This window comes from Penicillium coprophilum, assembly GCF_028826855.1.
Source record: "Penicillium coprophilum strain IBT 35676 chromosome Unknown utg000006l_segment0_segment0, whole genome shotgun sequence".
NCBI lineage: Eukaryota > Fungi > Ascomycota > Eurotiomycetes > Eurotiales > Aspergillaceae > Penicillium > Penicillium coprophilum.
Window position 1 is genome coordinate 4,150,333 of NW_026622725.1, and position 22,276 is coordinate 4,172,608.

A 22,276-nucleotide genomic window follows, 5' to 3' on the forward strand; every position below is an offset into this window, starting at 1 on the left:
TTCAATCTCTTTCAACCTCTCAACCTTTTCTATTTTCGTATTGGAAGAATATCTAAATTTTACTTAAAACTGCAGCCACAATATCACTCTTGCTAATCACTCCAATCTTCCTTTTTCTTACTCGGTCTGGGGAACCAACCCCCAGGACAGCAGTCCCAATGTCTGATTGCTCATTGGTTTATATAGCTAACTACGAAAGCGATGACTCGGACGATATACAACACAGATGGTCTACTCCAGTCCAAAGATAGCCGGCCATTGGTGAGTGACCCTGGTCAACACTTTGGACAAATCCGCCATCTCCGTAGTAGGCTCGGGAACAGACCAGGTCTCATCTTGCCATCGCAACTCAAAATCTCGCATCTGTGCGTGTATTTCAGTGGCATTGTATGACACGGTCGGTGTTGACTTCAGGTACTCGATAAACATACGCCAGCGGGGCACATAGTATGAGGAGACGAGCCCACCCCATTGCTTCGAAGCGTAATCAGAGATCTCTCCATTTGGTCCCCAGAGAGTAATCTGATTACGCGCGTTATATTCCAAGAATGCAATCTCGGTCTTGTTACCGTGGGCCCAGGCCCGTGCCGAGTCAATCCACGTCGAAAGTCGGAAATTTCGATTGGTCAGAAGGATGGAGTCCAGATCTGTCAAGATTCGGAGGAGGTTCTCCCCCTGCTGCGCTAATGTGTGTGTCGAACGAGAGCTGTTGTAGGATTCAATGAGATCTAAGTACAACGGAATGAAAGCGTTGTCCATGACTTGACGAGTCACATCAACCATGTCATGCTGATAAGCCGGGTTAGACCATAATCTTGGCTCTTCTTTTGTTGCATGATACATCAACTGCCACGCCTGCACCAGTACAGATGGATCGTAGTTGACGGATGTGCCGTGTGTGCCGACAATATCGACCAAACTCCAAAGCTTGGGCTCAATATCCACAATGGACTTTGCCACAGCCAGAGTTGTCATGTTCGTGTTGTTATACACCGTCTGTCGCATCGAATTCCAGGCCAAGTAGAGCCCGTCCGGGATAAAATCCTGGCCGGAATAACGGCTTGTCACCCAATTGTGGAAATACTGCTGTGTATCCAATGGGGTCCGAGACCACGCCTGATCCAGAAGCAAGTCATACACTATCTCATTTCCCTCTTGGCCTTCCATGCTGAGACCATATCCGACCATGGATGGCGACTCGATCAGGGCTTCGGTAGCATTTTGGGTCAGGTTTTGAATCTGTCCGTACAGGCCCATGTTGCCTCCAAAGTTGTGCAACTGACACCAAATCCAAGGTTTTCCATAGTAACTATTTGTTCGACGCCACTCTGGAATAGACTCCGAGAAAAGATCCAAGATTAGCATATCCTCGTTCGAGTCTACGCCAGACAAATAGGCTTCCACTCTTTCATCTGTCCAAAAGTCGGAGTTGGCATAGAAAAGCCAACCTTGCATCATCCATATCGCATCAGGGTCCGCCAGTTTTAAGCTATGCCAGGTGCTGCGAGTGACATTGCGCAAATAATCCACATCACCCGAGTCAGGGTCGATCTCGTTGTACTGATCGAGAGTGTAGATGTGACTGACATCACCATAGAAATCTCGTTGTTTGCTTATGAAACTGACTTGAAGCTTTGCAAAGTTGTCGTCGAATGGCTCCAGAAAGGTGTCGTTGGTGTGTTGTATGGGGAAACCGCCCCATTGCGATCCACGAATTACCTTGGCATTTGGCAAAACACGAGTGATATTAGCAGGAACAAATCCAGTGAAGGATGGCAACACAGGGGTCATGCCCAATTCTACCATGCGTTGAATAATTTTTTTCTGCAGATCGAATTGTTGATTGATCCATGACTCAGGAAGATCACCGTGCCAGGAGCCTTGGATATTGCCAAACCGATTCCAGGCTTGAAAGGCTGGGCCACTGAAAAAAATGGGTAATCTCAGCATCAGTCAGGCCGATTTCACGAAAAACCTCAAGGAAAATCTTCTCCTGGCCAACCCAAGCAAGGGGTAGATTCACACCGCGTAGGGCCATCCAGTCGAGCTGTGACTCCCAATCCTCCCATGTCCAGAAGGCAGTGGTGTAGGAAAAGGTTACTGAGCCCAGTTAGTGAGCAAGCCTAAGCAGTATCTCGAATCAATATCATACCTGTGTTGAAATGATACCGCCAAGGGACTGTACTCGAGCCGTAGATTGCCCTCGATAGACGAGGTAGCTTAGATGGTGCGACATGCAGCCGACTGCCAATAAACCAGTAAATGTCAACATGGGCGACATCGGTGAGGTATCGATGTAGACTGCGGGAATGATCAGCCATATTATACATCAAAGACAATGATCGTGTTACCCCGAAGATAATGCGCTCAGGGAGTTCCCCTTGACTGAAATTGTTCCATTTCGACCATTGTTCACAACATAAGAATCATAGTCTCCAGCGAAATTAGTGTCCAAAATAAAATCCAAATCATGAACATGATCTGGCAATCGTCGTTTGACAAGGTTGAAGATGCCCTCGGTGGACTGGGCCACTGTTACTGCGGAGAGCCAAAGCAGCGACTTGATCCAACGCATCGTGGATTGCAGAAAATATAATTCCAACAGAGAGGCTCAACATGGAAGAATACGAGATTCATATATCGATATAAGACAACGGTTACATATGTCAGCTTTCCCCCACACTACCATGCAACTCTCCTGTACCACGTTGGTCTGAATTGCGTAGGGATGTGCAGTCATCTCACGCCAAGACAAGATGGTGCACATGTAGTAGATTCACAGGAGGCCGTACCCCTATCCTTCTATGAGTGTAGTATCTCGACCTAACGGAGATTCACACCCTGGAGCGGGGATTATCGTGTAGGCATTAAAAGACGTTCAAAGAAATAGTATCCTAATGGGAACTTTGGAGGATTTAAAGTATATACTTCTGCACAAACAATGGCAACGTCCAATTCATTTCTATCTGACTTCAAAAGGTAAGAAAGGATTGATCGTATGCACCTTTGTGTATATCTGTTAGGGCGTGGAGAGATGGTAATAACCTATCAGTCAGGTAAGAAAATCCTTTTGGCCTTTTAATGCTTTTGCTAAAATTTCCGGATACCATCGCTGTCCAACGTCCTGGTGACTGGTCACCCGGGCAATGAAGGTACCTTCACCAATGCTTCCATGGAATATCTTGTTAAAAGTGGCCTCTGCATCTGATTTGACCTTGTCATCTTTCACCAAGGCACGGATGTGAACCGGGATATCCAAAGAGATTTTTTCGGCAGAAAGATCGAGACTCACTCCCTGAAAAACAGGGAAGGAAAATCTAGGCCCCAAAGAGCCGGCATTGTCGTGAAAGTTCTCCGGCCGTAGGCTTACGCGGTGAGTTGTGGCTGTGCAGATTCCCCCAGTCAGAGCCTCCAAGGAGCGACCAATGTTGATAACCAATGTGCCTGGGAGTGGCGGTGCAGGAATCCATGTCCCAGCCTTATTTTGAACTTCCAGGCCATGGTGCGGCGTACCCTGCAAAAGGAATGTGAGGAATCCGGAGTCTTTATGAGGACCAACACCTTGGAATCCGGACTCGTTAGATTCAGGTGGGGGAGGATATTTGATCAACTTCAGCGTGTGTTGCTGGGGGGTATCGAAGATTTGATCGAATGCAGTTGACGGGAGGTCTAGAGCCTCTGCAATGAGCCCCGGAAACGACTCTGCTAGGCTGCTCACTTCCGACAGATATGCGTCGAATGAATCTCGAAATCCAGGGATTGCCCTCTCATCTGGCCACTGAGAGAATGGTTTTAGTCGCCGCAGAAATGAGGACGAAATATAAGATCGTACCTGGTTAGGGCCAACCACATTCCTATACAAAGGCTCATTTGGACCAGGGGCGGGGAGCTCGGTTGCGAACTGAGAAGGGTGTGAGTAGATATGCCGATTCAGAATAGATCATGAACTTGCATCAAATTGTTCGCGATAATCAGCTTTCAAAGCTGTAATTTCCGCACCAAGCCTTGAGTAGCCCAAAAAGTGCGGACTATTGACCATCTCGATCTCAAGCTTTTTCTCTAGTGGGAGCTCAAAAAGACCCAGGGCCTTCTCTATAAATTGGTCTTGCGTTTGAATTGAAATAGGGACATTTTGAAGATAAAAAAAGCCGACATTCACAAGGGCGTCGCGAAGGCTGGCTAGAAAGGTGGGCTTGGATGACGAGACCTGAGAGAAATCCAAGACAGGAATCGAGGTGAAGGATGAACACGACTTGGAAGATCAGTTTAATTCAAGCACATCGATGGAGTTTTCATACCATTTTTGATTGAAGTTTCCAAATGACGTTTCCAAGAGATTTCTGGGATTTCTCGGATTTGGTGAAGTTGAAAACAAAACTGAGACCCAGATGTGATTTGATTGGACTGCGATGGCGAATGTGAGGGTTCTCAGGTATAACCCCGCTATTCAAATTGCTCTACAACTGCCGTATATGTAGGTGAGTATATATGTAAATGTGTAAGTAGATATGGAGATATATGTTGTATATAGGACGATGAGAATCCAACAAACTTATTGGCATCTCACGATGAGTTCCAGATCAGAGAATGTACCGGACCCCAACTGCCCGGGCTTCTAGATCGGTTGCAGTGGAATGGATAACCCCTGTCTCATCCCGTCTTTGATTCATCTGAACATGGACAAAGCGAATAACTAGAGCTACCAAAGTCACTAAGAAAGTTATAGCAGCAGTTGCGCTTCCTCCGGAAATATATCGAGGTCCTGAAGAGGATGGCCACATATAACTGCCATAGATTGAAGCGGTATTTCCGACCATATTCGCAATAGCGATTGCTGCAGATCGTTTGACCAGCGGCCGGGGAAAGGGATTGGCGACCTAGGCGACGATAATTTGATACGCAGATACCGCTCCCATAGGCATCTTGATTACCGTCAGCCCCGCGAAGAACAATGGAATGATAGGTAACGTTCAAAAAAATGGCGAAGAATTCGGCACCAAAGTTTGTTGTCACAGTGGCAATGACACCTACCACACTGATTATCATCAAACAGATGATATGTAGGCTGCGGTTGTTGAGTTTACCAGATGTCCAGGTCACCAACAGCGAGACAAGGAAAGTAGCCATCCATACGGGCGCAGTTATTGGGAGCGTCTCGACTTTTCCGTATCCAAGTGTCTGTACAATAGTTGGGAAGAAGCATTGGAAATTCTGCGAGAAGAGCGAGACATGCTGCAGCAAAATAAAAAGATAGATGCGCTTGTCTGCAAATAATAGCCTTAGGGCTTCCTTGGTACTGGTCAAGCCGACTCCATCGGCTTCTCCTGCATCATGCATCAGACCTCACTGCGCATATGCTGGTTCCTGGTCATCTAACCAGGAAGTTGAAGTTGGATAGTTCGGAAGAAAGACCCTACAGAGAATCAGCCGGGGATTAGAAAGCAGGTGTCAACTATAGACAAGACCCACCCAGCGAGAATGGATGTCCCCACGGTGATAACGCCCTCGATGATGAAGAACCATCTCCATCCGGCGATGCCAAGAGCACCATCGAGGTTGCCCAGCACGCCTGCCCCGATAAGACCACCAAAAGCATTGGCCAATGAGCTACCAGAATAAAACCATGCAATGCGATGACTCAACTAAGCCGAGTAGGTAGGTCAGATAAGATCTTTTGTCACTGTGAAAGGGACCGCAGCATCACCTCTTGGCGGGTGTACCAACTCGACCTATAAGATTATATCAACATCTTCGTAGTCGCAGCCCTCTTGGCTGGAACTCACATTAGCATAACAGCACCTGGGAAAAAGGGTGCTTCGACAAATCCAAGAAAGAATCGTGTTGCAATGAGCCCAGAAAATGACTACATGGCTGCCTGGCAAGCGGAAATCACACCCCTATGGAACAAGTTAGAGGCACCATAAAGCTTGCTGGTCTCATTAGAATCAACTCGTACCAGATTGCCATTGGAGTACCCAGGAACAGTGAAGGCCGAACACGAGTTAGGAGCAGATTGGATGGAAGTTGCATCAATAGATAACCGACAAACAAGATACTCATAGCGAGATTGTAATCAGTGCCTTCCATACCGAGGTCTTCTTCAAGTGTACCAAGACGGGCCTGTGATAGGTTGCCAAGAAAAAACGCTATTAGGGCTCATGATGCTAGATATTTTTCGTGAACAGCGGCACCCACTTTCTATCCAGGAAATTTAACAGATACATGAGAATCAGAAACGGTAAAAGGTGCCAGTCCACCTTGCGAAGAAGCTATTTGGTCATATTTCGGTGCCATTCTGGACTTTTGGAAGCATAGACATGATAGAGAGCATCCTGTTCTAGGATAATGCTCTTGGCATATTTCACCTGTTTATCTGCTGGCTTGATCATAGTTTTTCTCTTCGTAAGGCCGGACTTTATCCACGAAAAATATAGCACTCCGTGGTGTTCGAAGCAGACCGGAGAAGGGTTTTCTTTTTAAAAAAGTTGGGTAGCGCATACTTTTGATTAGGCGGATCGGCGCAACTCCGGGATTTGACCAGGTACCCCAGGAATAAGGAAGCAGAAAGGCCCTTGGTTTGGAATTCGGGTCTCATTGGCTGTAAAATGGAGTTTTAACCCCGGAGAAGCAACTCAGCTCGGAGGGCTTTATCCCGAGTTCCCTATAGCCGAATATTCATTATCTTCATACCTCAAGAGGTCTTGATTTGGGCCATCTAGGCATTTAGGCGGTTATATACCATCTTCGTCTTCTTAAGGGTCTTGACTGAGATCTATTTCCAATAACAATAACATTTACCATTATGAGTGTCTGTAGACCCATATACCGCAAAACTCATAATACTAGATCTAATCCACACCGATCAAGCTTTGCGTCGCCTCGGCTTGAGGGGACTTCGACAGGCCTAAAACATTTGTCGAATAACTCATGATCGGAAATATTTCTACTCTAGAGCTGTGCCTGGTGCGTATCTTCTAGGCAGCCCTTCCTGTTCTGAGTGAGTACGATATGTATTCCAAGCTCAGAGAGAGAGAGCCATTCTTGTAATGCTCATGCTTATTCCTATATTCCCTGATCCTTGTCAGCCCTACGAGACGCTGAAAGCTTTGAATCTGTTTGTTAATAATGTGCTACTTTTCCTCCGCCTATGAGTACCATATCTAAATTATTATCACAATGTTTGGCCCTAATGTGAGTCTGATTCATCTCAATGTAACTAGTCTACACAGTGATGGCGAGGTAGCTACCAAAACATTTGACCATGCCCGTTCTTCGTCGTTCGTATCTCTAATTATGTTGAGGCAAGCAGCTCTGAATTTCAATTTCGTCACTGGCATCGGTTGCACCTAGTCTTCAGCTTTTATCTACACTAGATAGTAAGCTAGATGATTTCCCTCTCGAGGAGACCGATGGAACTGTAGAATGTCCGTCTTCGCACGAAATTGAGTTGTTCCCTAGCTACTGTAAAGCTCTGTTCATAGGAATGCCTTGGAATTAGACTTAAAAATAGGAAATTCGATGTTTACAGTAAAATTATTAGGTGTCAGTTGATGCCTGGGGCAAATATGATTTCATACTCGTTGACGTCATAACATACAATCTCACCGTTGGACTACGAACTAGATCCACCCTGGAGAGATCGAGTTCATCAATATGACTTCAGTTAGGAGTTTATTCACGAGAAAGGAATAAAGATTCATCAGAAATGAGTTTCGAGGGGGCAAACTCTTATTCAGGATGATCGAAGTTTGGCAATGACGATAGCATTCTATCCCAAAGCGAATCATGATTATCAGAAAGGCCAAGAATCATACAAAATGCGGAGTATATTGTAATAGATTCTTGATATCACAGACTCGAGTCCCTATAAGAAGGTGGTTCATCCAGCCTACCCATCAGTGCTTTGATAACTGTGATAACTGTGCTATTACTACTCTCTCACAATGGACAAGTTACACGAACTCGCTTCCAAGATCCCAGGCGGCAAGGGCCAAGAGATCGTTGACAAAGGTGAGTCAAGTGTGTTGTAAAGTTGTTGGGACTTCAAGCTAACAATACCAGGTATTGGTGCCGCGGAGAAGAAGCTCGGTGGTGGTGGTGACCCTGCAAAGAAGCTCACCAATGCAGGCCGTGAGCAGTTGGAGAAAACTGGGTAGGATTTTCTGAGCCTCAAAACAACCGAGGGTAGCGCTAATTTGATATACAGAAAGAGCATTCCTGATAAGTTCTCTCACTAAACACATGATGATTAGTTGTTCTACCTTTTGAAGGATCAATCGAGAGGCTTTTTCACTTCTATGAACTTTGAAAGACAAATAGTAATGAAAATAATACCGGAAATGACTTAAAAGAAGTGACCCATATCATATTGAATTCAAACAAAGCATATATCGAGGTAGAACAACCGTAGAGCACCGTCAATATCGCTGTAAGTTGGACAAGAATCCTCCTAGCCCCGACCCTAGGCCTCGGCGGGTATACATGGTGTTTGCCCGGCAGAGTTGAAGCTGAGTGTTGATACGTTCACTGGCTGCTGAGTCGGTCCCGCGCATATTCGCAACGAGGCGCTCGTAGTACTTCTGAGCGGGTTCGTATTCTTTAGCTCTGAAGTGTAGGTTGGCCAGCAGCTCCAATGTGGCCTGCGTTTCGGGGTTGCCTTTGCCTTTACGATGTTCGACCCAGTTCAAATATCGTATCAACCAGGGAAAAGCTTCCGCAGTACGATTATTGGTCATTAAGCCTGAAGCGTAGCCATTTTGCAAAGCATACATGACGCCGATGTTGCCCACGATATCCAAAGTTAACGGATGATCGTGCCCCAATGCTTCCTCTGCACTGGCCAGAGCCCGGCGTAGCGTCTCCGAGGCCTCCATACTCTGTTGCATAAAGCTTTGTGCTCGGCCGTGGAGACAGAGAGCACGAATGGTAGATGGATGTCCATGGCCCAAGGCGGTTCGAAGCTCTTGGTAGACTTGTGACAACATCTCCAAGGCCTGTTGTACATCGGGCTGAAAACGCATGACGATTAGGGTACTTGCGTCCCCGGATTGGTTGTTAAAGACATATTCTAACGCGTCCAATACGGAGCCAAACACACGAATGTGTGTGTCTCCAAGCAAGCGCTTTAGGCTTTCTGTCAGCTTTTCTGCAGTCATGACAGCATTTTCCCGGCGACCTAGCGCATTGTAGGTCATTCCTAGTCGGCGCCGTGTGTCACAGGTGTCCAAGTGGTCTTCGCCGATGGTCATTTGTTGACGGGCCAACACATTGGCGCAGACCGACTCAGCCTCTTGATACTTGCCCTGTTGGCACAAGACCTCTGCCGCCAAACTTTCCGTCTTCATTGTAAGAGGATGCTTTGTCCCAAAGACGCGTTGGGCATTCTCGGAAACCCAATGACACCATTCACTTGCCTTCTCCAAGTAGTTGGTCTCTAGTTCCACTTCAGCTAGATTGTATGCCACTGACAATGTACTAAAATGATCCGGACCAAGGCTACGCAAATGCTCCTGGAAAATCTCATATTCGACGGTTCGAGCTTCGTCCCACCGAGCCCGATTCTTGAGTTCGGCGGAGCGAATAGATCGCGGGTCATTATCAAGAGCATTGAAAATTACTCCTGTCACCCTTTGCGCTGGAGCAGATGGGCGCCCCTGTCCGTGGTATGGCATGCTACTGTTCGAATGAATGCGCGGTGGCACTGGCGGTGGAGATGAAGCGGCACTTGGAGGCATCGACGGAGGAACGAAGCCTTGCTCTGACAAAAGCGCCTGATCGACCAGTTGCTTGATGTTACCTTTGATCAAACGATACATAGGACCCCGAGCGCCCACTTTGCACATCTGGGAATGATCCGCGTCGAGCTTCAGTTGTGTTTCGCGTAAACCGGACAATCCAAGAACCGCAGACTCCTCATCAACCACAAGCTGATCGAGGTTAGCTTGGAATCAGTGTGAATACTAGATCCGCTTACATGGCTGATGGATGCTGGTCCAGCACCTCCTATCTGTACCTCCTTCCCTTCAATAAAGCTAATAACACGATAATCCTCTAATTGATGTCGGAACCGATCTGTCATTTGTCGGGTGAACAGCGAGTTGTATTCCAGGCAGTCTAGAAGGTCATTACTGGCGTGGCCTTTAGAGACGAAGCGGGCAACCCGGGCTGCGATTTTCCCCAATTCCACAGCCTTTGCGCCACGATGAGGTGTCCCAAAAAAGACGAGACCAGAAGTAGCGGAACGAATGGAAGTGTATTTTGGATCTTCTTTTGCATTGAGAAGTGCCTATCATCAATTAAACCTGTTAGACAAGCCCGTCGAGAAGGAAAAAAAGAGGAATATGCCTGACCTGTTTGATCACCAATCCCCCTAAGCTATGTCCGATAAATATGACTTTCGGAGGAACAGAGCCCTATGCAAGTTCAGTTAAACATCCAGTCAAACCTGGGACTATCCATACCACATGGGGGCCGCGCTCCATATCCAATAAATTCAATAGAGTATTCGCGTGGTCCTTGATGCTTGCTGTTGACATGGTCTGCGGATGAGTAATATTTGAATTGTATCCGTAGACAAAGACGCGCGCATATGGAATGTCTTCGGCTAGGAAGTCTCTCGGCCAAAACTTGCCATTGCTATGCGTCCATGTCTGGAAAGGATGATCGTTTCGACCACTTGGGTTGAGGCCATGAACAAAGACAAAACTGAGCAAACCTTAGAATCATTCTTTAGGCGGATCGGTGTTTACATACTCGACCTTGTGCGATTCCAAAGGAGTGAAGACCTCCTGTAAAAAGGGAAACTCATACTCCCCCGTATCCTAATCTTTCTTTAGAGTGTGATGCCATATATAGGTCAAACCCAACTCTTACCATACTGAATGCTCAAGCGCAACTTGGAAGAGATACTTCAAAGAGTCAAGAAATCGGCCGTTGAGTCCATCCAAGATCCGAAGAAAGAGAAAAAGAGAGTGGGATGAAAGCAAACACGAGGCTGACGGGCTGAGCATACTCCTCGCTTGGCGTGCAATTGGATACATTTGGAGGTAATCAAGGAAATGACATGCAATGGAACCAATCAAAGAATCCGATCGAGTTCGGCAAAAAATGCCTGATATAGGTTCGTATGTGGCCTTGCCTCTATTGGCCGTGATATCAGACGTAGTCAGCGGGGTTATCCGGCGCGATGCATCACACCCGATTACACGCATGGTATTGGTTGGTATTGGTAGAGCGTTCTAAGGCTTGCTAATGCCAGAACCAATTTCCTTTTCACGCCCGATGATCTTCGTCTCGCTCTGCCCCCTTCGATGCCAAGTTTTGTAAGCAGGGAGCATAAAACAGGGTTCCACGCCATGCTCCGTTTGCAGTTCGCGATGCCACTAACATCCACAATAGAAAAACGGCGCCACTGAAGGCCTTTAGACGTGGTCAAGTTAGTATCCCTTTCGAGAAAATAAAACGAAAAAACATGGTAGACATACGGTACCGAGAACTTTGAAGAACATGATATCCATTTCAATACCCAATTGCGTCGTGTTTGCGGCGTAAACCCCAAGCGGGAATGTAAATCCCCACCATCCCATATTAAACGGAAATGGAGAGCGGTATAGAATGGTAGCTAGAGCAAACACGAGCCAAATCAAGCCGAAGCTCCACATGAGCAGGGATATGAAGACGCCCAAGACGTATGCCATCTGGCCCGCGATAGGGTCCAGGAACTCCGAATCCTGCAATAACATGCGTGCTACTTTGCCGATGTAAAGAATGCTGTCGGCGTATCAGCGAGAGCCTCAGGGGAAATCAGCAATACGCTTACCCGAACCCACCAAAGCCAAGAGGCCCAAGTGGTAGAAAGCAGCTCACAACTAATTCTCTCGGTGGAAGCTTATAGACCGCTAGTCGCTGATAATAAATTACCAATATCGTGATTGCCAGCGGAGTGCCCATACCCCAGAGAATGAACGAGGCGAGGAGTGTTCCCAGCGCATGTTGTTTGTCTGGTAAGATCATAGCAACCTCTGCGCCAGCACCCGCTGCTACAATAGTTGCTGCGATCGGCAATAATTGAACCGCAGTGATCCGATCTAGGGAGGTGATATAACGCTGGGATATCCTATTTGGACCATCAGTAAACCAAATATCGGTCTGGGAAGGACTGCAGACTGACAAGATGAAAGACAAAGAAAGAGTCACAGAAGCCGCAGCTACCACGTCTATCATCCATAAAACCCACACAACCGTTGTGGCCCATTCTCCCCAGCGTGGCACGCAGACGAAAACCCACATCTCGATGAGAGTTGCAAAGCCCATTGGAATTGTCGCTAAAAACAGCGAATTCGTCGGATCTTGGATCATCACGCTCCATATTTCAGGGTATAAGGCGTATCGGAGGACAGATGTAACCGAAGCCGAAGTAAATAACACGGTATTGAGAAGGAAGAAGACAATGGACAAGTAATAGAGCACCAGGGCATCAAAAGGGATCGTTATCATCAACACTGAAACAATGCCAGTGCCCATAGTTATTGCGAACCATCTGTAAATTTTTATCAGCACACGTCGGTGGTCTATGGAGGAAAAACCATACGATGGACTGAAATTTCGCACGATGCGTCGCCATCCTACGTGATATTTCACCGGATCCTTTGCACGCATCTCATTTAATTTTGCCATGAGAAATCAAATTCACTGAATGTTGAGAATCATCTAGAGTAGAAAAGGGGATTTTATAGATTGACGGCTGACCAGTCGGCCGAGTGCGTGTTATATCATCTTCATAGATAGTCATATTATTCAGTCTCCAAAATGAGTCTAGAACCATACGCTATCCCACATCAATTTTCTAATAGTTGATAATGGTCTAATGCATACCAAATACAAAACAAAAAGAAAACGAGACAGAAAGTGCGCGTTCACACTCAGATCAACCCGGGAGTAGAATAGAGCATTTTATCCGTGTCTCCAGGGACGAAGCTAGTTAAATTGAATGATAAGAAAGACCCTAACACGTTTGTTGGATGTGACTAAATGTCAGTTCAAACCACCGGCCATCCACTCGAGAAGTTGATCTGATTCCATCCAAAGAGTTTCTGGCTATCGGAATAGCCCACAGTGGTGTCAACGTAGTGGTAGTACAACACTGGGCCAAGGCCGGGATCAGTATACACGCCCCTGAGAGATGTGAGCAACCTTAGAATATTCAAGAATATGATCTAAATTGAGAACTTACTGTCCACCAGGACCATAGACTGTGCCGTGGCTTTCTAGAACAACTGTGCCACCTCCGCTGGTACAGGCGGTACCCGTTTTATCGACCTTTGACAGATAGTTAGCGCAAGTGTCCAAAGCAGCCAGAATATAGGATCACATACAAACCCGCTAGTAGGTGAGGTCGATCGGCAGACCTTGATCTTATATTCCGCTCCGCTGGCGGGACGGGATGCGTCGTAGCCGCAACAGATGCCGGCAGAGAAAAAGAGATAGTAGTAGCTTCCATATTGATACATGTAGGCCCCTTCCACAGCATGTGTTCCAGAGGAGTCATAGACCAGATTGTAGGACGAAGATGCAACTTTAGTAGCATCCGAATTCATTGGAGCCTGGTATATATCGTGCCAAAAGGAGCCAAAATTCATGTAGTAGGTGTCCCCAGTTTTTAACAAATTCCCGTCAATGGCATTGTACGCGCTAGTAGATGACGAGGCAATACCGGTTCTTCCATGGTCAGTCCAAGAGCCGGACTCCATAGTTGCAGATGTAGCTAGTCCAAGAGCCGAATTCTGTGAACCAAACGTTGATACAGAGTAATAAACATGGTAAAGTCCATTGATGAAATGAACATCGGGGGCCTAAAATAGAATTCAGTATCGAGTATATTCATTGCTTAGGAATGGGGAACCTTGAGGATCTTGCTTACCCAAAGGTCATCCTTGCCTGCAATATCAATAGATGATCCGCTGGGCAACATGGATCCAATGGTAGTCCACGGGCCTTTGATAGATGAAGCACTAGCATAAGAAATCTTGTTGCCCGTAGAAAATCGGAAATAACGATTGTCCGAGGATCTTTGTATCAACGTCGGGTCATGCACTATACAAGCCCCTGAACAACTGCCAGGGTTTGCATATCCATGCACGAAGCCTCCGAACAGTACCAGTCTGAAGATCTTACCAAAATACATCGAGGGAGATGATTTGTAAATTTAAGAAAGAGCAATCTATCTTCATCAGGAGATCGCCGTAGTTATTTGTATATATTATCTGGCGAGGCGATGCATGGATTATTGGTGGAAATGCGGACTTTTTCCTGATTGAGTACGGACAGTCTTGTCTGGCAAGTAGAGTCGAAGACGACAAGAGAGGGGCAAAGTTCTGACGGCAAAGGCCTAAAAATTCTTCAGGGAATGAACTAGTGAGAATTAGAGGACCGACTGGTGGGAATTATCAAGAGCTATAAGCGCCACCATGTAAAACACGCCGAGTTCCGTGGAATGCCAAGTACAATAATCCGTTGAATCCTTCGTCGGGAAAAGGTGTAAATGTTCGAGGATCTCTTATCGAAGCGATATTTTTAAACCGATTCACAGTCGTTTTTAGTTTCTGTTTGAATGGTAAATGTTCACAACAAACCAGCCATGACTCGTGTCAACGCCTCATCCTCGGCATGAAAGGCATCCAGCGCATTGGGCGGTCGTGTATCACCTGGAGGGGCTAACCCCACATTTGCTCCGGTGGCACTGTCCGAGCCGGAAGGGTCAAAATAGAATCCACCGGCGATCTCGAAGAAGCTGCTCAAGTCTTCGCAGACATTGGATTCATGACCAGCTACTGTCCCGGGTGACATTGGCCAGAAAGCATGAGACGACAGCTGAGGAGTTGTCGTCCCAGGTGTCGGATGAAGACTGGGGGTACAATGTGCCGCTGCAGACTCTGTTGTGGTTGATATCGGTGTTGTGTCCCATATACCGTGGGATGAGCACAGCCTAGATCTTGCAGGTGAATGGAGCTCAGATTTCTCTTTCTCCTGCGTATGCTTGAGGGGATGGCCTCGATAAACAGATGATTGTCGGCCAGCTTCACTATCCCAATTGATATTCAAACGGATCCGTTTCAGACTGTGAAGAATTTTTTGCAGTCTCCGAGAAGTGCGGGCACGGGTTGCTGACCGGCGGACCATGTCCACGGCTGTATAAAATTCGGGTCGGCAAGCATGGCTGAAACGAGCCGGGGCATGTAGGACGGCCAAGAAGAGGGCAGCAAGAGCAGACAAGAGAAAATAGTTGAATGGCTCTGGGCGCTGGAAGTATATACTTGAGACCCGGCTGAAATAGTCCAGCATATGAACGGTGCTCTTCGCCGTTTCCACCGCGGTCGATGCCCCGGTCACATTGTCCGCTATCCGCTCATCACTGAGCAGGTTTTGTCGATACACAAGAATTCGAAGCTGGTTTGCCTGTAGAGCAAGAAGAACCTGAAGCATCCTCGCTCGATCGGTGTGCTCTGATCCAGCGGGAGAGCGCCAGGTTGGATCAAAACGCAATTCACGTGGAATAGAATGGATCCACTGCTGGACCTGAGCGTCCAAATAAGCACACCCATCTGAGGTGGCCGCTTGTGACCGATTGGGCCATCCGACGACCAGGCCCCAGATCTTTGTGCTCAGACGCGCGTGAGAGATCATACAAGTCAGGTATGGAGTAGAGTGGCCCGGCTCAGGTAGGTTGGTGTCAATATCGGAGTCTTGAATGGCGAAAGGTAAGCCCGTGCCAAAGGCGCACTTGCGATCTAACACATAGATGCACCAGAACAATCGGCTTGCCCACGTCCATTCCAATTCGCCCGGGAAAACGCCCCCTGTCTTTTGCCATGTTTCTTGGCGATGAAGACCTAGCTCCGTACTCCCTCGGACTGCCATGCCAATCAAGCGCCCGGCGATGACTTCGTCATCGCGGTAAGAGTGAAATATCGACTACCCTCAGTTAGTAGGAAACACGGTATAGAATTTAGATACACACCAACAAAGTTAGAATGAGAATTTCTTTCATATCAACCTCGGCAATTTTTAGTCGGCTAGCGAAGCGATCCTCCACACTGTCGGCCAACTGGGCTGCACGCTCACTGCGACCGTGTGACTCGACTAGTAAAGCGGTCGCCAGCAGAATTTTCAGAACCTGAACATCGCGCGCAGAGAACCAATCTTGATCTGAGGATTTCTGTGCCATCAACACCGATGAAGATGCAATGGCTGAATCACGAGAGCAGTAGAACTCGAGGACATATGCTCGCACTCCATCCAAGTCGACACAAGGGTACATCACACCGACTGTGTCCTCATAGACTTGCACTAATCGCAAGGTTTCTTCTAAGCCCAGGCTTCTCAACGGATGCCCAAGGTGAGCATCCCCACCCCCTCCGACGGCGCAGGACTGGGGGCAGTTGTTGATAGACCAAGGTCCTCGCCACAATCGTCGATGCTCGCAGTTTGCGATAAGGAGCTTCCTGGTCGAGTGAGCCCAAACTCCGCACTCGTGGGTCCGACATACGTCGGCGACTTAGGAGCGTCTAGAATACGGTGCAGACTCCCTGTGGGTGGGGATGGGCCGGAAGATTCAAGCTCATGAACGCGGGCGGAAAGGGTCCGCATTTCCCGCCGTAGTGTCTCCAATTGCCTATCCACAGCTTGGAATCGGACATTTTCTCTGGGATCCAGTCAGTAAAGGCAGGTCAAGGATGACTTCGGAAAAGCAGACATACCTTTCATTCTTGAGATCAGTCTCTTGGATCTTACCAGAAGGGCGACCGGTATAGATGCAAGGGACCTGATCACGAGAACATCTCCCACAGACCAAGCCACCACTGCATTTTAGTTTGCGTCGTTTGCATTCATTGCTAAGGTGATCAGTATTAGTATTTGAATCAGAAATAATAGACTCACCAAGCAACTTGGGTATATTTAGCCCTTTTTCGAGAATCTCGTGGCGATTCGGAACTCATATCGGGGAGTTGGAAAGGGAAAGCTCGGAACGCGGAAAGATAAGCCGAGAGACCCCATGGAAGTAAGGCGTACTGTATTTATTATATATCAAATCTCAACAGTCTTACTGATACTCTTGAGTTCTTTTTAGCACCTAGCACCTAGATCTACATAGGAAAAGAAGCACAATTCCAGTCTTCCAGAAAGGGAACATTGGCATCCGTTGTTTTTGAAATATATATCTCCATAATATGCCGCTATAATACAATGCTGCTCGTTTACCAATTAAATGTGCGACTTCCGGCAACATTCCGAGTCTGCTAACCGTGAGGATACGTTCTTGTTCGAAGGCACATCTAGTGATGGGTTGGCTACAAAAAAGTCCGCGGGCCGGATCATGAGTTGGAAAATCTCGACGGGCCTGTGATGAGTTAGTACGATGCAAAAAAAAAAAAAAAAAAAAAAAAAGCACCGAGGAAAAAAAACGACAGCAAAACATACATCACGGGCCAATCCTCCACACGGGGATTGTGGGTAATCCCAAAGGAGTTCCAAACCACTACGTCGGTGTCAACAACAGAATCACCCCGAAGAACAGCGTCCGAGACACCTTCAACTTCAGTTTGACTCTGCAAAGTATAACGACCTCCAGCATAAAGTTCCCCGTCGCGATACTTTGTGACCCAGACGTGGTGCTGAGCAAACTGGGCTCGACGTGCCTGGACCGATGCAGGATCGGCCAGTAGAGTCTGAGTGGCCAGCGGAATGAATTTATACCCCACAGGGTTTCCACTGATAGGATTCTTTATGTGGGGATTGATCATCTTGATTGTCCGGTTGAGCTGCGGAGCGGCATCGATCCAAGACGCACGCTCTACGGTCTGCTTGGTGATCTGATAGAAGTTTCCGTTGGGATTGGTCACCGCATTCATTGGAACTGGGTGAGATTCCTCCACCACGACGGAGTTGTTGGGACCGTCGATGGCTGGATCAATTCGTACATTGAAAATGTGCTGGTGATTTTGAGCGAGAACACCACCACTCACCACATTTCCGTACTCACTGACCTTACCAGCATCGATATTGACCACGTTCAAGATACCGGTTGCGCGTGCTTCAACAGTAATTCCACCTGATTGGTCGAATTTATAAGCAAAGATGTACTCATAGTTGGCCAATGTGATGATAAATTGGACAACAAGCTCCCGGTTCCGCGTGACGACTGCGCGGCCAGTGCGCCAGTTGGAATGCTTCCAGCCAATTCCGTTGTCCTGCTCATGGAGACAAATCGCGTTTGGAAGGGTTTGGGCGGTACCATCTGCTTGTGTGATAATGGCATCAAAATATTTAATCACACCAAGACAGTCGCACCCAAGGGACAGGTTGTTAGCCATGTTCCCGCCGCCTCCATCGCCGAAATCAAAGGCCTGTTTCCGGTGGAAAGGGGGTCGGGGGTCGGCATAGGGAACAGTCTAAGCGATGTAATCAGTTGATGGCTTGGGGCTTCGGGGATACTTCTAGGGCATACCATTTCGCTGACTGCCAGTCGGTGCATCACGCTACGACCATCATACGAGACGTCATGAATCGTCGCGCCTTCTCGTGGATTAAATGCAACACGGAACCGCCACTTCTGCCATTCCACGAGAGATTCGTTGGTAACTCGGAAGGACGGACCCTCTGGTTGGACCACGTTCAGTGGTTTGAGATCCTTGCGAGTCCCCTCGGGCATCAGCTCCGGCACGTATTCGGAGGGTTTGCAGTGACCAATGATATCCCGCTTGAAGGTCTGTTCAAGTAGACCATCACCTTTACCACCAGTGGCGGGTCGGTCTACCCGGATGATCTCTTGGGTGTGGGCGTCCATCACGGGGATGATGGGCAAGGGGAAAGAATAGAAATTGGAATCTTCATTCCCAGATCGTTTGTCCTGAGCGAAACAAAGGCCTTGGAAAAAACGACGATTTTCATCGGTGTGATCCAACCCACCATACGGCCAAGGTTCAATGACGACCTCGAAACCTTCCGGGAGGTCGAATTCCGACAGTGCTTTCTGGAACAACGGTGATTTCATACATTGATCAACCAGCACATCAAATTCACTCCTACTCCATCATTAGTACGAGGTAAATTCCCAGAGGTTCAAGCTTTCTTTCTTCCTTACAGAGTCAGACTGGCATGATGCTCCTTCCCCACCACTGTGTGCTTCACTCGTGACTTTGAAACCACATCGATCACAGATTCATGGAACTGAGGAATGCGATCCGCTCCGATCACATCGTATTGACACAAAGCGAGACGTGGGGGTCGCGGAGTAGTTGGGCTCAAGCGACCGGCATGTTCGATCGCCAGAAATTCCAGGAGCTGAGCTTTGGGTGGTTCTTGTAGGAAGATCTCTCGAAAGTCGATTACGACGTTTGGGTGAACAGATTTGACCACATCGCGGGCCAAATTGGTTTCTTCGATGGAGAGAATACTGAGTGGATGAGACATGACTGGACAACGATGGTTGTGTATTGGAGGGCTGGAAGGTCCAGTTTATATTATATCGGAATCTCGGAATTCTCGGAATGATTGTCGGGAGGTTTCCTGGTACCTCCGGAAATGGTTCCGTGCTGATAGACCGCGATGGACATCGAATCCACCAAAAATCCCCCAAAAACCCACCAAAGTCCACTAAAATCCACCAAAAATGCGGGGAAAATTACAGACTAAACAATATTGATGAGAGATAGGCAATACGAGATTGCTGTTCCTTGTCTTATACAACATGTATTGACATATGTGGTTGATAGGCTGTGCGGATCATCGCCGTGTACGAGTATTGACTTTATGACCATATCCCGTTATTTTTCTCCCTAATGACCTGCTGAGAGGTACATATAGAGGCCGGAAGGATGGCATATCTTTCCCGACCCCGTGAGGTTGTACCAAAAGATTTCTATTTTCTATCATCTGCATTCCCCGAGTAGTGTGAGGTATGGATTCTATGTTAGACCATGAAACCAAAGTGCCTGTTCCCGAGAAACACATCAGCGATGAAGATCAACTTGCAGCTCTTGGTCATGTCCAAGAGCTCCGTCGTGGTTTCTCCTTATGGTCAATTGTTTGTCTCCAAATATCCTTAATGGCCACCTGGGAGGCCTTATCCTCGGTTGTCGCTGCTGCTCTTACCAACGGCGGGGCGCCATGCTTGTTTTATAACTAGTGAGTCGCTCTCAACGGTACTATTATACTGCAAGGCTAATGGTGCGGCCAACTTAGTGTCATAACCCTGATTGGTACAATGTTCATAGTCCTTTCATTGAGCGAAATTGCCTCGATCTACCCGACTGCTGGCGGTAAGACCAACCTTCAGCTTACCCAGATGAGGCCCCATGCTGACTCTATCAGGACAATACCACTGGGTCTATTGTCTCACACCAGTATCGTATCGGGTTACTGCATCCTGGTTTACCGGTTGGATTTCGATTGGTGGACAGTTGGTGTTTTCCGCCTCGGCAGCCTTCGCAGCGGGCTTGCAACTCCAGGCACTCATCACCTTGAATAATCTCGATTCATATACCCCAACCAGATGGCAAGGAATGCTTTTCTATTGGCTAATACTGGCTTACTCGACCGTCCTGAATATTTGGGGTTCCAAAGTCTTGCCTCACACCAATACAACAGCCGGTAAGAGAACAATTTCCTAGATACCTAAGGAGACTGGATTCTGAACCACATACAGGTGTATTGCACGTTGTTGGGTTTTTGGTAATCATCGTCGTGATGGGAGCAATGTCCGAGAAGCACGACTCGAGTTACGTGTTCACGGAATTCTCCAACACCAGTGGATGGGACAATGATGGGGTTTCGTGGTTAGTAGGACTACTGAGCACTGTATATCCCTTCCTTGGGTATGATTGTCCTATGAACTTGCAGTGCTTTGAAGGCTGATCGTTAATTCCAGATATGATGCAGCCTGTCATCTAAGTGAAGAAATGCCAAAGCCATCCCGCAATGTTCCATTGGCCATGATAGGCAGTGTCATTATCAACGGCGTGATTGGGCTGGTGTATGCAATCATCCTACTATTTTCCCTCGGAGATCTAGAATCACTTCTTCAGTCCAAAACGGGGTTTCCATTCATGCAGCTGTTTTTAAACATTACTGGCTCCCAGGCTGGTGCATCCGTGCTAGCCCTATGCATCACCCTGATTGCGATGGCCGCCAACGCAGCATGTGTGACATCTACTAGCCGTACAGCTTGGGCATTTGCACGGGACAATGGTTTACCACGGTCGGAATTTTTCTCAGAAGTGAGCACTACACTGAAAGTTCCCGTGCGCATGGTTATAACGGTTGGATTACTTCAAATGCTGCTTGGCTTGATCTATCTCGGCAGCTCAACCGCATTCAACGCGGTGTTATCTATGGCCATTTTGGGAATGTATGCCTCATATCTTTCCCCGATTGTATTTATGTTGATCTATGGCCGACGAAGATCAGCACCGATTGTTCGTGGACTTGGCTCCGGATTGTTCAAGCTAGGGCCACGATTGGGTCCCATTGTGAACCTTGCTGCCATTATTTGGCTCATTATAGCAATGATTTTTAGTACTTTCCCAACGGTGCAGCCGGTTACACCAGAGAATATGAATTATTGCATTGTGGTGACAATGGGATGGATGCTGATAGGAGGGCTTTACTATTATCTCCTAGGAGGAAGGAAGCAATTTACAGGTCCAGTGGTCGAGCTGGCAGAGGACATGTGACTACTTACTGAGGCTGGTAGTGATGAGGTTGGGGTTTACACGACATTGACCCGAACCCCGAGTCTGTGCCTGTGCCAGTGGAAGTTCACTACACGAACGTAAATACACGAGGTCATGATATGCTATTTGGAAGGTGCGCAATTTCACTTTGGTTAGAAGCCTTGTAGTTAAAGACTAAGGGAAGAAAGAGAAAGAAGAATTATTCTAATTCAATCTATACAGAAAGAATGGTATTCGTACTCCTACTGTCTAGTAAAAAATGGGAAATAATATCATCTAATAGGAAGCACAAATGCAAGTACATATCAATGCTTTGGGATATGTTCACACCAGTACGGGCGATTATTGGACCAGCGATACATAACCCTCTTATTGGTTAATATTGCCAGGCAGTATTCAGGTCCATTTTCATATCACAAGAACTCGTTATGTATTTATTAAATTGAAGGGTATCGAATTGAAGCATATCAACTTGAAGCGTATCAACTTGGGCTTAGGGCTTAGGGCTTAGGGCTTAGGGCTTAGGGCTTAGGGCTTAGGGCTTAGGG

At 47.3% G+C, this 22,276-nt stretch overlaps 9 protein-coding genes across 9 annotated transcripts; 2 read left to right on the plus strand and 7 right to left on the minus strand.

Moving 5' to 3' along the window:
- Window positions 1–231: 231 nt before the first annotated feature.
- Window positions 232–2,575, minus strand: N7500_010569 (alpha-N-acetylglucosaminidase; the record flags this gene model as incomplete). The annotated part of the gene is made up of 4 exons (XM_056681707.1): window positions 232–1,916; window positions 1,969–2,100; window positions 2,153–2,301; window positions 2,352–2,575. The coding sequence occupies 4 exons, from the start codon at window positions 2,573–2,575 to the stop codon at window positions 232–234; spliced, it is 2,190 nt and encodes a 729-aa protein (XP_056529089.1).
- Window positions 2,576–3,052: 477 nt separating this feature from the next.
- Window positions 3,053–4,301, minus strand: N7500_010570 (isopenicillin N synthase family dioxygenase; the record flags this gene model as incomplete). Its single annotated transcript, XM_056681708.1, has 4 exons — window positions 3,053–3,778; window positions 3,833–3,901; window positions 3,953–4,252; window positions 4,299–4,301. 4 exons carry the CDS (start codon window positions 4,299–4,301, stop codon window positions 3,053–3,055), a joined length of 1,098 nt encoding a protein of 365 aa, XP_056529090.1.
- A 279-nt stretch (window positions 4,302–4,580) lies between these two features.
- On the minus strand, window positions 4,581–5,337 carry N7500_010571 (uncharacterized protein; the record flags this gene model as incomplete). Its single annotated transcript, XM_056681709.1, has 2 exons — window positions 4,581–4,877; window positions 4,951–5,337. The coding sequence occupies 2 exons, from the start codon at window positions 5,335–5,337 to the stop codon at window positions 4,581–4,583; spliced, it is 684 nt and encodes a 227-aa protein (XP_056529091.1).
- Window positions 5,338–5,343: 6 nt separating this feature from the next.
- N7500_010572 (Major facilitator superfamily domain general substrate transporter) lies at window positions 5,344–6,389 on the minus strand (the record flags this gene model as incomplete). The annotated part of the gene is given in 6 exon segments (XM_056681710.1): window positions 5,344–5,413; window positions 5,470–5,642; window positions 5,784–5,897; window positions 5,920–6,120; window positions 6,223–6,300; window positions 6,318–6,389. The coding sequence occupies 6 exon segments, from the start codon at window positions 6,387–6,389 to the stop codon at window positions 5,344–5,346; spliced, it is 708 nt and encodes a 235-aa protein (XP_056529092.1).
- A 1,554-nt stretch (window positions 6,390–7,943) lies between these two features.
- N7500_010573 (uncharacterized protein) lies at window positions 7,944–8,237 on the plus strand (the record flags this gene model as incomplete). Its single annotated transcript, XM_056681711.1, has 3 exons — window positions 7,944–8,010; window positions 8,062–8,152; window positions 8,207–8,237. 3 exons carry the CDS (start codon window positions 7,944–7,946, stop codon window positions 8,235–8,237), a joined length of 189 nt encoding a protein of 62 aa, XP_056529093.1.
- Window positions 8,238–8,417: 180 nt separating this feature from the next.
- Window positions 8,418–12,312, minus strand: N7500_010574 (LipA and NB-ARC domain protein; the record flags this gene model as incomplete). The annotated part of the gene is made up of 8 exons (XM_056681712.1): window positions 8,418–9,926; window positions 9,974–10,285; window positions 10,350–10,412; window positions 10,461–10,704; window positions 10,753–10,820; window positions 11,484–11,769; window positions 11,819–12,115; window positions 12,236–12,312. The coding sequence occupies 8 exons, from the start codon at window positions 12,310–12,312 to the stop codon at window positions 8,418–8,420; spliced, it is 2,856 nt and encodes a 951-aa protein (XP_056529094.1).
- Window positions 12,313–14,619: 2,307 nt separating this feature from the next.
- N7500_010575 (transcription factor domain-containing protein) lies at window positions 14,620–16,315 on the minus strand (the record flags this gene model as incomplete). The annotated part of the gene is made up of 2 exons (XM_056681713.1): window positions 14,620–15,969; window positions 16,016–16,315. 2 exons carry the CDS (start codon window positions 16,313–16,315, stop codon window positions 14,620–14,622), a joined length of 1,650 nt encoding a protein of 549 aa, XP_056529095.1.
- Window positions 16,316–16,377: 62 nt separating this feature from the next.
- Window positions 16,378–19,467, minus strand: N7500_010576 (putative copper amine oxidase; the record flags this gene model as incomplete). The annotated part of the gene is made up of 5 exons (XM_056681714.1): window positions 16,378–16,699; window positions 16,755–16,889; window positions 17,476–18,446; window positions 18,503–19,082; window positions 19,139–19,467. 5 exons carry the CDS (start codon window positions 19,465–19,467, stop codon window positions 16,378–16,380), a joined length of 2,337 nt encoding a protein of 778 aa, XP_056529096.1.
- A 487-nt stretch (window positions 19,468–19,954) lies between these two features.
- Window positions 19,955–21,728, plus strand: N7500_010577 (Amino acid/polyamine transporter I; the record flags this gene model as incomplete). The annotated part of the gene is made up of 5 exons (XM_056681715.1): window positions 19,955–20,181; window positions 20,239–20,315; window positions 20,368–20,646; window positions 20,702–20,870; window positions 20,924–21,728. 5 exons carry the CDS (start codon window positions 19,955–19,957, stop codon window positions 21,726–21,728), a joined length of 1,557 nt encoding a protein of 518 aa, XP_056529097.1.
- Window positions 21,729–22,276: the final 548 nt, after the last annotated feature.